This window comes from Mercenaria mercenaria, chromosome 7 (assembly GCF_021730395.1).
Source record: "Mercenaria mercenaria strain notata chromosome 7, MADL_Memer_1, whole genome shotgun sequence".
Lineage (NCBI taxonomy): Eukaryota > Metazoa > Mollusca > Bivalvia > Venerida > Veneridae > Mercenaria > Mercenaria mercenaria.
In genome coordinates this window covers 20,380,566-20,399,444 of record NC_069367.1, presented here as the reverse complement: position 1 = coordinate 20,399,444, position 18,879 = coordinate 20,380,566, and the positions used below count along the sequence as shown (strand labels likewise).

At 34.3% G+C, this 18,879-nt stretch overlaps 2 protein-coding genes across 2 annotated transcripts; both read right to left on the bottom strand.

Annotated features, from left to right (window-relative positions):
- Positions 1-1,390: 1,390 nt before the first annotated feature.
- LOC123554787 (uncharacterized) lies at positions 1,391-8,770 on the bottom strand. The gene is made up of 2 exons (XM_045345134.2): positions 8,654-8,770; positions 1,391-3,753 (listed from the first exon to the last, which is right to left on the bottom strand). Exons 1-2 carry the CDS (start codon positions 8,740-8,742, stop codon positions 2,397-2,399), a joined length of 1,446 nt encoding a protein of 481 aa, XP_045201069.2. The 5' UTR covers positions 8,743-8,770; the 3' UTR covers positions 1,391-2,396.
- A 2,048-nt stretch (positions 8,771-10,818) lies between these two features.
- Positions 10,819-14,144, bottom strand: LOC123556015 (uncharacterized). The gene is made up of 4 exons (XM_045346603.2): positions 13,936-14,144; positions 13,142-13,309; positions 11,356-11,403; positions 10,819-10,961 (listed from the first exon to the last, which is right to left on the bottom strand). The coding sequence occupies exons 1-4, from the start codon at positions 14,069-14,071 to the stop codon at positions 10,819-10,821; spliced, it is 495 nt and encodes a 164-aa protein (XP_045202538.2). The 5' UTR covers positions 14,072-14,144.
- Positions 14,145-18,879: the final 4,735 nt, after the last annotated feature.

Genomic DNA, 18,879 nt, shown 5'->3' with positions numbered 1-18,879 from the left:
TGCTTAATAAGTTGAGAACCATTGTACTGACTGCATTTGAAATTCATTGGGGGATCGGCTATGGGCAGTAGATGACCCCCCCATTGTTTTTTTTAGTCAAAGGTCAATGATACTGAAGCAAAACAGTTTCAACTGGGTATATAGAGCTCTGGCAGACAGCTCACAAACATTTGAGGATGTTTTGCAGTTGTTGGGAAATGACCCTTATTGTGTTGCAGGTCAGTAGGTCAAAGGTCAAGGTCATAGTGATCTCAAGGCTGAAAATGGGACAAGCCGCGATGGGATGGGGACACATGCTTTACAATCCGGTTAGTCCTCCTGTGTTTTGTGGAGGCTCCAGGATGATACAGAATGTCTTGTGCATTTGTGAATAAGAAAATGAGAAAACTAGAAAAAATATAGACTGGAAGTAAACATGTAAGCTATTCAGTTACTTGATTCTTTTGAGTAAGTTATCAGAGAAAAATAGCTCTCTAACACCATCCAGAAACAGCTAGATAATTGACTACCAATTCATCACTGAACTATTGTTGAAAATTGGCATTTAGCCAACATAAAGCAAATGATGCATTGGTTGAGAGGGCTAAGACGCTTTCCTACGGAGGTGCAGGCACAGGGTCCGATTCCTGGCTACTTCCATTGTGGTATGTCCTTAGGCAAGGCACTTTATCGTGGTTGCCTCAGTCAAACCAGCTGTAAATTTGCACCAGCAAATTGCTGGGAGTATGGGGGTAAGGTTTAATTGGTTTTTAACTGTTCTTAAAATAGTGTTGCTCAAAAGCTCTACAGAGCTTCTGTTCATTGTTGCACAAAGCAGTGGTAAATAAAATTTACCTTAACCTAGGAACAACTGTAATTCATAGGTGACTTGTCTTGAAATGGCACCCCTACATGTGTTGTAATATCAATGCAATACTTGCAAAAGGGGTACAAGTTTTGAAGCAATGATTCCTATGAAGTTTTGATGTCTGTACAAATAAATATTAATCTTACAATTTGAATCTCATGCGCTATATACATTTCAACAGCTATGTTTTGTTCTCCATATAAAATTTAATATAACTTGCTGTGTGATCTAATAAGAAATCTCACACAAGCATTAAAACTTGGTAGCAGTTCCAAAAATCTTTTCAGAAATGCTATAGTGGTAAACAGTACATCATTTTTTTTTTTGCCCATTCATAATGAAAACTTTGTCAAAATGTTTGCCTCAGTAAAATCTCTGACAAGTTAAAATACTGGGTCAAAAACTAGATCACAAGGTCAAATGATAGCAAAAAAATCATGTTAACAGTCTTGGGGCTACATTTTCTACTTGATCTTAGTGGAATTTGGGCAGAATGTATTTATGAAATCTAGGTCAGGTTCGAAACTGTCATCTTGCATCAAAAATTAGGTCAGTAGCTTATGTTATAGAATAACCTCGAAAACATACTAGAAGCCATATTTTTCACACATGGTGTTCATTCATCTGTTACCTGTAGTAAAAGAGCGACATGTACATAAAAGTTGATTTTTATTTTCTAAAATAATTACTAAAATAACAATAAAAGCTAATAGAAAGGAACAACTGGTCACATAGAGTAATGTTAACACAATAAAATGCTACCAAATACATGTTATAAAGACAATAACATACGCATGTTTACTAATTCTACATAATATTTCACATGTAAGGAACATTTAAGCTCGTAAGTTTAAGGTCAACAATAAGGTCTACGGAATTTAACAAGATCGGTTTCTTCATATGAAGTTCGGACAATCAAAAGAAATAGATGCAAGCGATGGTCCAAAGCGTAACACAAACCAACTCTTTGTCAACGAAAGATGTTTCCACTCTAGTTAGTTTCACACAGGCCGAGTTATTGCAAGAGTCAGAGCTGTTACAGCTTTGTTTTTCTGAAAGTAAGTCGATCTGCAGGACTAGATGAAACGCGATCAGACTGTTTCAGTGCCATCGTGGAAAATTGTGTCAACATTAAAAGCAAGCCACCAGAAAGTATACTTCCGAAAGCAAGCCACCAGAAAGTATACTTCCCAAGCCACCAGAAAGTATACTTCCGAAAGCAAGAACAATATTAAAGAACCAAAAATATACTCATCAAATTATTCTATTTCTTTTGAAAACGTGCCACAGTGTAGCCTAATATAAGATAACATATCAGCTATTTTATTTACGATTACTTTAACCTAAAGCTGTGCAAAGTCAAGAAAAAGAACCATATCTTTTATACACTTTGATTTTCATGATAGTTCTCAGCACTTGGGCAGTACGATTTACAAAAACACTGCTTTTCATTCCCCGGTTGACCCTCGCATTGGAAAACTCTGTTTTCTCAACCACAAAAGTAAGATTGCTCTAGTCAAAAATTCGTTTTAATGTATACGTTATTTGTTCAGGTTAAGCTAAAGATTAAACTTTGGTCTCCAAATTCTGTAACATCTATTGTTCGTTTTGGCTTTTTCGGAAGTTCGGCTTTTCTTTGCATAAACGATTTTGTAGAAGACGTTGGTATTCGGAGAGTTCTGAATAAGTCTGGTGATTTAGGTTTCTCTGTGTACAATTGTGATGTCTCCAATCCAGAGAACTTGTCGTTTTGAGTATTGAAATTTGCGTTATAATTATTGTCTAGTTCGTTAAATCTTCGACCGTCGGTCACAGCTTTCTTTTTTACGACTGCTCCAGGTTTCTTAAAAACTTTTTGGTTCGTGGTTTTCACTTTTGAATCACTTGAAAACAGGAACCTAAAATTAGAATTTGTTTTGAAAGGTAACTTCATAACACCGCCTGCCATTAGCGACTCTACTATTTTAGGTGACTTGTTCCGTCTTTCGTTCTGAACTTCGATGTTTCCATTTTCAGTTACGAATGTATCTTTTACATTTATAGACTCCGGATTAAACAGTTTAGTAGCAACTGGCGTTTTCTGCCACGACTGTTTGTCATTTGGTTTTACTGTTGATTTTAGACCGTTAGAATCTCTGGTTGAATCTTGAATTGCTAATGTTTTTACGTCTGATTGCCGACTTGTTGTCTCGAAAGTTCCAGCAAATTCATAAAGAGAGGTAACTTCAGCTGAAGTAGTTGTTGTTTCATACAGATATTTACCATTGTCAGACACATTTACAGCGACTGTTGGTTCCGTCACGTGTGGCAGTATGATTGGGGGAAGAGTTGTCGGGTTTGTAGTGTTCGATAAATACTGCGGTTCCAGTGTAGCAGGAATGTTTTGTTTATTTACAACTGCATTATTTGGATAAATCATGGCGTTGTCACTTTTAGATGTTTCTTGCGAAACTGCCAGCTCTGTTGACTGTTTTTCACCCTTAGGTAAGTAAGGATGATACTTTGTGTCGGTGACCGTGTCTATATTTGTTGTTAACAACAATGGCTGACCGGCGGTAGGCATAGAATCTTTGACACTCAATACAGGCTGACCGGTGGTAGGCATAGAATCTTTGACATTCAATACAGGCTGACCGGTGGTAGGCATAGAATCTTTGACACTCAATACAGGCTGACCGGTGGTAGGCATAGAATCCTTGACACTCAATACAGGCTGACTGGTAGTAGGCATAGAATCTTTGACACTCAATACAGGCTGACTGGTAGCAGGCATAGAATCTTTGACACTCAATACAGGCTGACCGGTGGTAGGCATAGATTCGTTGGCACTCAATACAGGCATTGTTGAATGTTGTTCTTTCATATCATCCACAGAAACCGTTGTCTGAATTTCTTTGTTTTTTAACCTGCAAAAAAATAAGATTGCATGTTGATGCAATAACCAAATATATAATCAGATCATCTGAAAGTATAGAACCCAGCCAAACAAATCAGTAGTAGACGCGCTTTCATTGAATCTGTTTATGAGTTTATGTTTCTCTGTCAACACCCCATCATTTTAAATTAACAATGACTGAAGTCACCAGAAATTACCGAGCCAAAACACGTCATGTAATGATTCTTTTCTGATAACAGCCTAAATATAACAATGTGCATGTGCAAGTCTGTGACAGCGTTTTCTTTTTAAATGCGGAGCAATTCTACCAAATCGCCTATTTGTAGTAAGCGGGAGAAGCATAGCTTCTATGAATTAAAGCTGAAAACCGTGAATATAGTATTATACGTTCTTCAGAAAACGTATTCTGGGAATTTACGATTTTATTTATTTAACCAGGTAAGGTAGGCCCTACCACGTTGAATCGCGTTTAATGCAACTTCGGTGTGAACTCTTTATGTACTGTAGTTATTATTATTGAGTCAAACACAAATGAAATACAATTCGTGAGAATTTGTCTTTATTTTTGGTCGGTTTCATGTTGAACAATTCTCCTCTTAGGCGATCTTATCAGTACATCTGCGGCACATATTCTGATAAGCCATCAGACAGCGCAACTGATAAATCCTATTCCTATACTTACATTGATTTATATAGGAAAATGATACATTTACCATAGAAAATGTCATAAATTACACATTTTTATTATTCTATTATACCATCCCGGATATTTCCTTAAAAAACAATTCAATACCTTTACGATGATATATTTTCCTTCAAAATAAGTCAATATTTGGTTGCTTCAAAATTCGTTTGTAAAACGTCTCTTGAATTCAATATATTCTCTATACATATTTGGCAGAATTACACGATAACTCTGTTTTTACTAAGTATTTTTGAAGGAAAAGTTAAAGTTAAAATATCATCCCGGATATATTTGGAAAATTCTCGTCGTGCACATTCTAGATATATATTTTATTATAAAATAAGTTATTTCTTTCTTGCTTCAAAATTCCTTTAAAAACAGGGTTTCAACGCTTTCTGTATATTGACAAAAAACGTGCTAAGTTTTACGCGAAGATAGAGCCGTATCGGAATAGGAATACATGTATAATTATATAACATAGTTTAACATGATTTTTGGGTGCGTTCCGTCTGACAAATGTTTTTTTAAAAGTTTTTAAAGTTTTTCATGGCATTTTCCTTTGAAAATACTGAGATATGTCTAAAAAAAAATCGAAAATAAAAGTGTAAGCAATTCTGTTGTTACATTATAGTAATAACCAAAATAATAATACACAATATTTATTATGACTTATTTTGACATAATGATTGGGTGTTTCAGTAATTAGTTGAATCTGAATTTTAGATTTTTAAAAGTGTCATTTTGGTCAAGTAGCATCCTGTTTCTTGTATACATGTATATCTTCGTGGCAAGGGACAGCGTATTGTATTGACAAGATATTAGCATTATAAAGTTTATGGTCATGTGCCTTAAATCAGTGTACGCAGAATTTAAATTGTGTTGATTAAATTTTAAAGTGACACGTATGTTGCCAACCTAATCACGGCATGTACGAATAAAAGGTATAACATCGTGACACGTGCCGATGTTTTATATATTTAGCGTTGAATTTAAACGCGTGATTTACGTCAAAGTAGCGGATTGTATCAGTGAATTAGAATAAAAATGAAATTAAGAAAATTGGCTAAGATTTTGATGCTGTGTGAAATCAGCAGCAAAATCATTATTTCGAAATTGCCTGAAATTTTCTTACATTAAATCTAAATGGCTTTAATTATATTATTATGTAGTACTAAACTTAAATGCCGTTTAAAGAATGGCAGTGGCTAGGTAGCCGGTTCCGGCTACCTAGACCTTTAGTCTACGTAGCCGGTTCCGGCTACGTAGACTAAAGGTCTAGGTAGCCGGCTCTATATATAGATATCGTATATGAACATGTAAGTCAAGGTAGCCGGAAAAGAATTAAAGAATTAATTTGATAACAGTTTTCTAGTGTGTGCCGTTTTACGCCAAAAAGATGTTTATCTCTTAATAAGATTATTAATTAACAGTGAACAGATGCACATGTGTTTTCATAATGTAGGAGGAATCGACACCTAATAATTACCACATGTGTCATTTGGGCCAACACTTTAGGTTTTATTATTTTTTTCATGTTTACCCTTTTATTAAAAATAACAAGTAACAAGGAAAGAAAATAATTCTCAAATATGTTAAACTGCAAATATTATGTTAAACTGCAAATATAATTACGTATATAGGTTTTATTGTTTATTAAAGTCTCATCAAAGCACACAAATTAATATTAAAGACATGATAAAATTCTATATATACAGCGAAGTAGATCATTAAGCAAGAAACGAAGATTTGAGTTTTACATTCAGAGTACACATAAGAAATTTGAAAAAGAAAATGAAAAAACCCGCCAGTGAAATGAGTACACATAAGAAATTTGAAAAAGAAAATGAAAAAACCCGCCAGTGAAATGACCAAGGAAGAACTAAAAACAAAACTGAAATCGCTAGGAATCGTCACAAAAGTTAGAAAACACAATATAAGCTGATAGAGTTATAACGCAAAGCTACACTGATGCGTATTGATAAGGATGTGTTAAGACGAAGCAGAGATAAGGACTCTGAAAATAAGGGAATGGTGTTAGAGATGATATATTATAAACAGATGTGATGATATTGTATATAATGTACCTGTATTAATATTATCAAGTTTCATAAGAACTCTATGTTTTATCATAGCTGCATACATTTACAACAGAGCATGGCCATTCATCCATATATCATATACATATATGCTTCGATTGTTTGAATAGCAATACTTGATATTATTAAAAGATGTGCAATTAAATTTATTGAATAAATATGGTGAACTTGATAGATCTATTTTTGTTATTCAGTCTGAAGAATACATCAATTATTCAAGTTAATTTGGTTTCTGATCTGATAATAAATACTATCACAAAACATAAAATATAACACTATATCGTATTGAAATGTTTTCCTCTGGTACAGTTTAGATACTTCCGTTGGATTAAAATTTCAGATCAGAAATCAATACAATCATGAATGTATAACGAATAAATTTCTAATGAAACACTTGTGTATTAATATGTGCGAAAAAGTATCCATTGTCCCGTGCAAAGAACAGAAAATTGCTAATTTTTTTGTTTAAAAAAACGTCAGTCACAACATTCACATTCTGAATAAAAAATGCTATTTATTTATATTCATTGAATGTAAAGACAATCAAGCCTGTAAGAGATGATGTCTGGTTACATGGTCACTGTTTGAGATAACAGATATCAAAGTGCTATCGCTTTTGCTCACCAGGGGAGAAAACGCTAATAGCGAAAATGACTTAATCGTAGTAATTGCACACTTCCTTCCCCTGATAACTGAGGAAAATTTCTCAGTATGTGAATAATGTTGAAAATCCGGCATTTTAGTACTGAAGTATTCCCGCCGCTGGTTATGAGATTCACTTGTTTCATATATGTATTATAAATGTGCCAGGAACTTCGCTTTTTCAATTTGAAATTAACATGGATTGTACCGTTTCTTCTAATATGAAAATTCCATGCACATTTCCGTTAAAAAAAGTTTACCTTGGCATAATATTTGGCGCCAGAAAGAGTGCTTCAAAATGCGATCTACTATTTTATATTAAAGACGTTTCAGAATCGAAATGATGTAACAGAATGGTGTTAGTAAGTGTATCGATTATTAGTCGACTATGGTAACTTACTAGACGTCAACGCACTCTGAAGTTATTCTGCGGGACGTGTTACTTCCCGTGTTTTAACCCTTTTCAAACACGGTTACGCGTTGACGTCACGTCAACCTATTACATAGTGCGCCATACATGCGCCATGAAATAGTGCTTCCCTATTTCATCTACGTGCTTACATAAAAGACATATTAGAATCGATTTAATGTTTTGCAAAACCATATTTTAATATATCAGTTCAATACGGATCGGCTATACTCGCGTGTATAATCCACTCCGAGTACGCCCTAGTGATATTATTCCGCAGGCGTACCTCTTCGTATTGGTTCTGATATCCTTTCCGCAGCCTTTATTAGCGCCTGATGGCCCTTTCACGCTTCCGTAGAAAGAACATTTATTACACGAAACTTATTTTGAAAATATTTCTGAAATGTCTAGGTTTCCAGCTCTCAAATACGGTTATGTCTTTACATCTGAGGCATATACTGACACTCTCAGACAACATCAAAAATGACAATTTCAGCGATTTGATGATGTTCCGAAATTATCAATGTACCCTTGGTCCGTTACGGACCCCTGTGGGATTTGTGTTTATCCAGAGCTCAACTACTTTTTAATAGATTAAAAGCTGACATGCTGTACTAAAGCCCAGGTAATTTCAATTTGTGATAAAGTGCTGAAAATTGGCTCCCCAATAGCAAAAAAAAAAAAAAAAAAAGGTCCACGCGCATACATTTAGACGGGGTGACCCCTGCGCGTGACCCCTGACTATCTACGAATCAAAATGCAGCTTTCGTTTTCAAGTTTAGCATTTCTACTTTCATTTTATTTACTTCCGGAAATAGCTGAAGGTCAAGTGACGTCATTTTCTGTGTTGTCAAAAACATACATATACCTGGCGAGGTTGCATAAATATGTGATGGCCGTCCTAAGGTTATATAGATTATTTCTTAAATCTTATTTAGGTTTTCTTTTCAGAAATATACTTCAAATCCTATCAAACAATATAAAACAATACATTTTCGGGAAAAAACTTGTAAAACGGACCCGTGAATTGCAATTCATTTCATTTGCAAGTAATGCATTCCTAGCACACTAAATTTACCTATTGTTTGTACCCATTAAAACTCCTTCAGCAAGTGCTCGTAATATCTTCTCTTTAATTGTGTATCCTTCTCGTGGTGACACGTGCATTTCAATATGAAGGTTCTGCGAGTTTTCAACTAACCTGGAAGAAAACCAAAGAGCCAGTCAAAGGTCATGTGGTGGTTTCAAGTTTGCTCTTACTTTTACTTTCTAGATATAAACAAGTTTCCCAAAGCAACATTTTTATAATTTTACTAATAATCATTATCTGGTAACACCTACTAATGTTTCTGAACATTTTAATTGTCAAGGCGTACACATGTACTACCCAGGATTTCTCTGTTATGTCAATTGATATAGTAACGAATCCTTGGCAAAGACTTTTAAAAGAAACTTCCTGGAGGTTTGGAATGGTTACTGTGTCTCTAGAAAGGAACGAATTTAAAAAGTGCCTTAAATCTAAAAATTTATAATCCATATTTATTACATACTCGTTTCTATTCCCCGTTAAGTTACGCTGGTACCGGAAACGTCAATATTTTTCCATACACTGACACCTGAATTTCATATTGGTGCGTCACGTCATTCAGTGTGTGTTGTTGCACTATTTTTAGCTCACCTGAGCACGAAGTGCTCAAAGGTCAGCTTTTGTGATCGCCCTGTGTCCGTCGTCGTCCGTCCGTCCGTCCGTCGTCAGTCGTCCGTCGTCAACAATTTGACTGTTAACACTCTAGAGGTCACAATTTTGGCCCAATCTTAATGAAACTTGGTCAGAATGTTACTCTCAATAAAATCTTGGATGAGTTTGATATTGGATCATCTGGGTTCAAAAACTAGGTCGCCACATCAAATCAAAGGAAAAGCTTGTTAACACTCTAGAGGTCACAATTTTGGCCAAATCTTAATGTAGCTTAATCAGAATGTTACCCTCTATAAAATCATGGACGAGTTTGATGTTAGGTCATCTGGGGTCAAAAACTAGGTCGCCAGGTCAAATCAAAGGAAAATTGTTAACACTCTAGAGGTCACAATTTTGGCCCAATCTTAATGAAACTTGGTCAGAATGTTACCCTCAATAAAATCATGGACGAGTTTGATATTGGGTCATCAGGGGTCAAAAACTAGGTCGCCAGGTCAAATCAAAGGAAAAGTTTGTTAACACTCTAGCGATCACAATTTTGGCCCAATCTTAATGAAACTTGGTCAGAATGTTACCCTCAATAAAATCTTGGACGAGTTTGAAATTGGGTCATCTGGGCTTAAAAACAAGGTCATCAGGTCAAATCAAAGGAAAAGCTTTGTAAACACTGCAGAGGCCACATTTATGACTGTATCTTCATGAAACTTGGTCAGAATGTTAATCTTGATGCTCTCAAGGTCCAGTTTGAATCTGGATTACGTAGAATTAAAAACTAGGTCACCAGGTCATATAAAATGAAAAGCTAATTTACACTGTAGAGGCCACATTTATGACCATATCTGAATGAAACTTGATCAAAATGTTAATCTTGTTGATTTATAAGTCTCGTTCAAATCTTGGTCATCTGGGTTCAAAAACTAGGTCACTAGGTCAAATCGAAGGAAAAGCTTGTTAATACTCTAGAAGCCAAATTTATGCCTATATCTTCATGAAACTTAGTAAGAATGTTAATCTTGATGATCTTAAGGTCAAGTAAAAATCTGGGTCATGTGGCATCAAAAACTAGGTCACCGGGTCAAATCAAAGGAAAAGCTAGTTAACACTTTAGAAGCCACATTTATGACCATATCTTAATGAAACTTGGTCAGAATGTTAATCTTGATGATCTTTAGGTCAATAGGTCAGGTGAGCGATACAGGGCCTTCATGGCCCTCTTGTTTCTATTTAGTTCAGTATTGTCAATCCTATTCAGGCTATTGAATATATTAATGATATTTGCGTAATATTTATACGTTTAGATGCGTATGTAATAAAAAGGTTATTATTTTTTGCATCGGCAAATATGCACTCGTTCTTCAGCGGACGAATATTGCGCTCCTGAAGTCGCGCAATATTTCCGCTGAAGAACTCGTGCATATTTCCCGATACAAATCTAATAACCTATAAATACACACTTTGAACAAAAATGATATCCAGCGCAACGGCACGACAAATGGTAAAATCAGAAGTTTTTTCTTTTACGTACATACCCTATATAGCGATACTTACAACAAAACTGTATGACAATTCTCTAGACCTGTTTCTACAGGAAAGTCTGTGTTTCTTAACAAGATTTTCACCAGACTGCAGAATATTTTTGATAAATACATCTCCTCTTCTGTTGTTATGTTTGGGTGTATGTGGTTACCTAGCAAACGTTAAGCAGCGTCATAAACAACAATAACATGAACTAAAACGTTCCAAGGGATAAATCTTTAAACTTAAACAATTTTTTTGGATGATAAAGTTCGATTCAACAGTAAACTACAACATCAGTCGATACAAATCTAACCAGTTCTTTATTGTATTTAGCAGTCAATTTGTTGTAGAGTGAGTGATAGAGCCAAAAGTAGGTGTAATTTTGGTGTAATTAATGAATACAAAACACATCACGATACAAACAAGTTTGTTTTTTTTTGAAATTACTATATAAAGTAATTTGTTTACATTTAGCATTATATACATCGAGCTGGAATACACCAAACGGTGCTTCCAAGCAAAGCTTAGTAGATAATGAAACTATCTCTACTAAAATATATTACCGTGATGGTGACCTTTGTCTTTTGCGAAACCATTATCATGTAGTGTTACTGAAAAGAAAAGCAAACACACATGTTAACAATGCTGCCTACTGCCCACCCCTTTCAGATATTCATTTAACAAAAAGATATGTTACGCTTCTGTTAAAGATATTCAATGCCATCTTTCAATAAGATATTTTATCTTTAGATATTTACTTCAAATGTATAAAACCTTCATCAAATGTATTTAACTTTACTAAACATATAGATACATTAAGTTTGCATATAGATATACTTGCATAATAAAATATCATGCAGTAGCAGTTGATTGTTAAAACACGGTCAGTTTTTAGTGGTAATACACATCTATACTGTGTGTTCATCTATACATATATACAGTGTGTTCTATCTTAAATCTAATGCATAGTACTGTAAATACACATTAAACTTGTTAATTTTGTTTACATATACTATTTCTATATGAAGTAAGTTTTCATGTTTTTAAATATGAAATGTGGATCTAATAACTCTTTAAGGAAATGCGACAGAAAAGAATTGATTTTATAAATATATAAGGGAAATACTAGGATGGTTTTGAAGTTTTCATGTTTTTAAATATGAAATGTGGATCTAATAACCCTTTAAAGAAATGCGACAGAAAAGAATTAATTTTATAAATATATAAGGGAAATACTAGGATGGTTTTGATTTAAGTTTAATGTCATTATTTTACTTCTATATAGATTAAGTTCATCGGCATGTACATGTACCACATCTGTATAGGCATGTACATTGGCATAGGCATGTACCACATTGGCATAGGCATGTGCTACATTGGTGTAGCTAGGCATGTACTACATTGGTTTAGGTATGTACCACATTAGTATAGGCATGTACCACATTGGTATAGGCATGAACCACATTGATATAGGCATCTACCACATTAATATAGGCATGTGTCACATTGGCATAAGCATTATACTGCACTGGTATAGGCATGCACAACATTTGCATAGGCATGTACCAAATTCGCATAGGCATATACTATATTGGTACACATTGGTATAGGCATGTACCACATTGGAACAGGCATGTTTCACATTAATATAGGCATGTACCACATTGGCACAGGAATGTACCACATTGGCACAGGAATGAACCACATTGGTACAGGCATGTACCACATTTGTATAGGCATGTACTACATTGGCATATAATTGTACCACATTGGTACAAGCATTTACCACATTGGTATAGGCATGTACTACATTGGCAAATACTTGTACTTCATTGGTATAGGCATGTACTACATTGGTATAGGCATGTACCACATTGGTATAGGCATGTACTACATTGGTACAGGCATGTACCACATTGGTATAGGCATGTACTACATTGGCATATACCTGTACTACATTGATATAGCATGTACTACATTGGTATAGGCATGTAGTACATTAGCATATACTTGTACCACATAGGTATAGGCATGTACTACATTGGCATATACTTGTAACACATTGGTATATACTTGTACCATATTGGTATAGGCATGTACTACATTGGCATATACTTGTACCACATTGGTATAGGTATGTGCTACATTGGCATATACTTGTACGACAGAGTTTCCTGAGAAAATTTATAAGTATTACTCGTATCAACACAGCATTTGTTGAGTACCCGCCTTTTTATTTATATATTCAATGCTTTAAAACCAGGTAACTTTACATAACTACTTTGAATGATGAACTTATATCTGTATAAAATTATAGCTGAACTTATAAATTAACTTCTTAAAGCTTACAGAAAACAGAAAGTCCTATTGCAGCAACTACAGCAGTCACGACGCTCAAAATAAGGAAAGTTAACAAGACATTTCTGCACAATTTGTCACAACGCCGTTGTTGTTTTGCGGAGTCAGATGACGACGGTGCTTTCGATTCAAGAATATCATGCTCTATTGATCTGGCTACTGAAATAAAGTAGAAATTTTAATAACTATTACAAAAGCAGTACCGTGTGGCGACTGTTAAAAGTCTCCCTGTACTTGGACTGTGTTGTTTTTTCTGGTCCTTTGGGATCACGGAGTACTATAATAGAATTCCAGTCGAGCTGGCGCTAAGGGCGTGAGGGTGCTGCTAATTTCGTTACCCCAAACCGAGTCTGCTCTTATATTGCTTGGTTGCCTTCAATGCTTCCAACGCATCTTTTCACAGACTTTGTTTCGTGTCTTTTCTTTTATGACAAAGTTAGATCCAAATGTGAGATCCGGGATGCTTTAATATTTTGCACTTGTTTAAATAATGTTCTTAACACAATCTTTCCAACTATATACGTGCAAGTAGGACATAAGCATTAAACAAACGGTATTTACCGAATCTGTCCCTTTTGAGCTAGGTGAGAGTCAAGCTCCTTACACCGAGCTGTGGTCTAAGAAACGAACATCTAGAGTCAGACTGGTAGGAAACTTTGAACGCTGTTAAGATATACATTTTATCATTTATTATAATTATTGCAGCCAATATCATGGACATAAAATAAATAAAGCTACAAAGAGTATAAAGAATTAACGAAAATATGCAGAATGACTACAAATACCTGACCACGATGTCTGGCTAGATCCGTCCCAGTCTGGAATCTTGCAAGTTTGGTAGGCCATAATTTCATGTGGATCCGTGTACTCGTGAACGTACGGATCAATGGTAATCTCAGACTGGTGCATCAATGTCGTCATGGTTGGCCACTGTAAAATAAACTGGTGAGTTTGAAATTGTTTACTTTAAATTTTACCCAGCAACAACTGAATTTTAAGGTTTTGACAAACAAGAAACTGGCGAGACAATAATCAAAACTGAAAATGGTGATAGCAAGAAAATTTTACACACCGATACATTATATTCTTATAAAATCAAAAGAGAATATTACTATTTTCAAAATACATCGAACAAACCATGTAAGCACGTTTTTATACTACATACATAACGTAAGCATTAATGATGTAGACGCATTTATAGAGCTGTAGCATGCTAGATAGATATTAAACTGGAGTATGAATTAGGAAAAATGAGGAGTTTGCCCCGGAAAAACGGGTTTAAATTTGAATAAAACTGAACAACATGAACGCCATTTCTTAATTGCTTCAATTATCCATGTCACTACAAGACGATAAGAGTTTTACTACTTTAGATCCTTTAAATTCGAAAGTTTTAAAATTAAATCTAAAATTAAAGTCCGCTGATTATAGTTTCATAACTAAGATAATTTTTTTTAAAAATGAAGATTTTTAACAAAGTTCCTGCAAACCCGTGTAATCCTCTGTAAAAACAGAACTATATGTATCTAACAACAAAACCGTTAGTAAAAATAAAAGAATCTGACATAAAATGGTCAGACAGTATTAAAAAGTGAGTTTGCAGGGCTATTTTGGCGCCAGTATATACTAAAATGTCGAAGTTTCACTAGAAATTGACATTACTATACATATGAATGTCTCGGTGGAGAAATCAAAACACTTGTATATGTGTGTAAAGCGTTAGTGAACATTTTGCTGTGGATACAACCATCTTACTGCAAGGACATTGTCAAGGAAGACTTGAACAAACTTTTACAATGTACAACATAAGTAAAAAAAATATGACTATTTGATTATTTTTAATAAACAATAACAATCAGCGTGACGACTCACTTTCTGATTTCGCAGATCACACAAGTTGGACATTGGTGAAAGGCTGCGAAATCGTATTTGAGGTTGAATGAGATTTTTCAGATATTTTCCCATATGCGTTATAATTTAAAAGAAATATATTCGATGAACCTGTTAACTGTATACATACTAGGTACATGTACACAATAAGACTGGCCTTAAGGCCATAAAGCGATGCATGTAAACGTCAAGACCAAACCTCCGCATCTATCATAATTATTACTTGACAATCATAGTCAGGTTTTATTACACAATATTTGCCTAAAATTTCCATGAAATGTTTATGATATTTTATCATTTCTTTTCTCTCTATGATTTCAGTTTAGCACAATAGAAAGGACATGTAAGTTAAAGTGCAAAAAATGACTGACAATAAGTTAATTTTATATGAAAGCCACCTTTAAGCCTTTCATAACGCTGAAAGAAATTTTTTAATCTGACCACTATAGAAAAATATATGGTAATTTGACCATGGAGCCAGCCATTTTAATGTGTAACTTATGACCGCCATTTTTATCAAAAAATTTAAATGTTCATAACTTTCCCATTTTTAAGCCGATTCTGAAAATTCTTTCACTTCTTTAAATGATACAAGAAATCATAGCAGACGGAATTAACATTGGAACAACGCTGCATTTCCCTTTAAGTTCATGATATCTTGATCGCATGTGATTAAATTGCAACATGTATGTGGTCGCGGATATTTAACATTAAAAAAAGAAAGATTTCCTTTCGAGTATGAACTCTGCCTATTTTTTGAAGTATGTAAAATCACTCATATTGACTAAAATGAATAAATAACTATCACTTTAAAGACTGATGCCTTTCCAAAGTAAATCATTAGGGAAATTGTCAAAATACTTTTATATTTATACCTGTTGAAGGGGTAGGATTTTTTTTTGAAATATTAAAATTTAAATATATCATTACTTTGAATTTTAGTTTTCCTTGTGACGCTTTCGTATTTATACATTTCATAAATTACATTTTGAAATTTACTAAAATGTGACAAAAAAGTAAACTATTATTGGTTTATGTTATTTTGAAACACTCGCGTAGTTTTAATATGTGCAATTTTATTCATTAATAACCTGATCAAATTTATTAATTGTCATTTCGTCAGTGTAAGATAACGTGAGCGAGCTATGTTTTAAATTGTTAATTAAACAATAAATTTTCATTCTAAATAACATTATCATGCATTTGAGTAAAAAGGGATTTATTACTAGTAATTTCAATGTTTTATAGAAAATAAATAATGTTGCCGGTTAGAAATTTTGATATATTTTACGACAAAAAAAGATGATCTTGTTTGAACTAGTTCATTTCATATGAATGCATTAGACTAAAAAGCCCATGAAGCATACATACACAAAACAAGTAAAACACTAATGAGGTACAGAAATCAATAATAGCAAGGCAAAGCGACGCCAGTTAGAAAGGTTGAACATAACGTCATGTTACGCTTACTTACGTCATTATCAGGCGCAACATTTTACCAACATCCAGCAAACGAGCAAAGAACCAGGTTTTCACTATATTTATACATAAAAGTACATTATTTTTCTTCACCATTTTAATAGTCATTAACTCATTTGCGGTATATTGGTCTGATTTTGAAAGAAACTGTATAATGGTAGAATTAAGAGAAATGTACAACAGTTCTTCTTACCTTATCACGAAATCTGTTTTTCCAACTTTTTCCAAAAGTTCCTTCTTTAGCGTTCTGTTCTAAAATATCACACATTTTGAGCAAACAGTTTTAAAACAAGGTTGTCACTTTTAGTATCTATCTAATTAGAAACGAAACGATTTTTTTATAATTAAATCTCCGAACGAGCTGCATGTACCCCGGTAACGTAACTTAATTTGATACTTCAAACTGAGGTCCAAGACGTATGCAGAAACTGCTGACAATGGATAGATGTCTCAACAGCATTATAACATAAACGCAGCATTAGAAGCTCATGTGTCGTTTGTCCGTCAAAAACCACTTTTTTTTCGTACCCTACTGATCCAGTTACATAAATCACATAATTCCAATCTGTCTGTCTTGCAACAAATCATCCTCACGTACTACCTGCATTTCTCCTGTCAAATTCATTGTTATAATTGTACTCAGTGCCTTACAGCTCACCTCTGGAGCATAATTGAATAATAATATATCAATTAAGTGACCATTACATATAAGTTTTATTTCCATATACGTAACGGACGTGACAAACGATATATAGTGACAACCTTGTTAGTAGTAAAAGCAATTATAATGCACTTGTCTACTTCTGCCCTCAAATAAAGTCATCGGCTTGATGGATATTTGACGTGTTCATCGTGAGTGCAGAAGTAACATGCCAGTGTCACATTAGAACAATCGAGAGGGAAACATTTTGCTAAATATTCGAGGAGTACATGGCTGGTAAAAACGACAAGGAATAAGCCAATAAATTGTATCTTTAACATTTGTTGCATATTAAATATGGACACTAAATGTGACATGAAAATATAATTTGTGAGCTTTGCCAACTCTTTACTAATGATCTCACATGTATTGTAAGTTTTGTTCAAAAACCTGAGAAAAGCGACATTAAATTCATCTTAGAATTATTACTTTTCGAAAAACTTGTCACGCCCCCTCCCCCACTATCAACTCTCCGGTACGAAGTGGCAGAAATCAACCACCATATGTATAAAACTAATGCCCCGAGGGCAGAGAATAGTATGTTAAAGTGTTAAAAATGGATTTTTGGTTTCTGGCATTCAAACTTTTTAGACAGAATTTCTTTAGATGTACTGCACTTTAGGTAGGTTCTGACCGTATTCGGGGTACAATTTGCGGGGTTCACCCTTACCATACAGTATGGTATAGCATTATAAAACTACATGGCATTTAACCTTTTACTATTTTTGTAATCGCACATCTCAAAATGCTGAATTTCGTTATATCTTATGTCAATAAATATACATAATAACGTACTGTCAGTACACAAATGTGTAATAACATCAAAAATTTACTTATAGTGGTGCAAATTGGTTTTTCAAACAGTTTCGTTGTCCGTTTGTTTACAATGCTTGTGCTTTCCAAGAAGTGTATTTGAAAAATGGCGCGTTTAAAATATTTGCAAATGCCGTCATAACTCTTCAATAAAGATGGACATTCATGTGTGGCACAACCAACCCGTGGCACAACCAACCCCGTTCTCCCCGTGTAGGGACAATACACGTATTTTTGTGTATCAACGTCGGAAATGTTTATGACCGGGGCTGAAGGTTGAGGTCACACACATATTCTAAGGGCTTCTGCAGACGTTAAGGCTATATACCAATAAAAGAAATTGTTCTTTGTTTCAGATACAATTTAGCTACTTCAGATCAATTTTGATACAGTTTCTAGATTTTCACTCCGTCGTAGATTTTCCACAAGACAGCCATATATTTCAGAAAGTGGTCCGCAGAATAAACACCCTATCTTCACTTCTTCAAGCTCTTTTTTCAGTACAGGTGACCAATGACTTTTATTGCATATCTTTGTTTCTTAGATGATTTTCTTTCAATATTCAAAATTTGAAGAAATTTTATTACGAAAAAATTCGCCCGTAAAAAAAAGTTAAATTAGATTTAGGGGGTGGGGCGGGAGGTGGGTGTAGCTAATGACGCGCAACTTTTGTATATAAAGCTAACATCCCTTTCTATTTTTCTATAGTGGAAGTATAATTTTTGATTGGAATATAAGTATCTGAATATCTGAATATCTGATATTCTGGAAAATGTCGAAGTAACGTTATAAAATAAGTGGACTTTTCATGTAATAAAGAATAGCCTCTGTATTCAGCTTAGTTACT

Bases quoted from the DNA above. Each gene is read 5' to 3' on its own strand.
- LOC123554787 (XM_045345134.2), bottom strand. From the start codon at position 8,742: ATGCACGTGTCACCACGAGAAGGATACACAATTAAAGAGAAGATATTA. The intron at 3,754-8,653 runs GTAAATTTAGTG...ATTTTTTTGCAG, and splicing joins TTAATGGGTACAAACAATAG to GTTAAAAAACAAAGAAATTC.
- LOC123556015 (XM_045346603.2), bottom strand. From the start codon at position 14,071: ATGACGACATTGATGCACCAGTCTGAGATTACCATTGATCCGTACGTT. The intron at 13,310-13,935 runs GTATTTGTAGTC...ACTTTATTTCAG, and splicing joins TAGCCAGACATCGTGGTCAG to TAGCCAGATCAATAGAGCAT. The intron at 10,962-11,355 runs GTAATATATTTT...AACGTTTGCTAG, and splicing joins AGACAAAGGTCACCATCACG to GTAACCACATACACCCAAAC.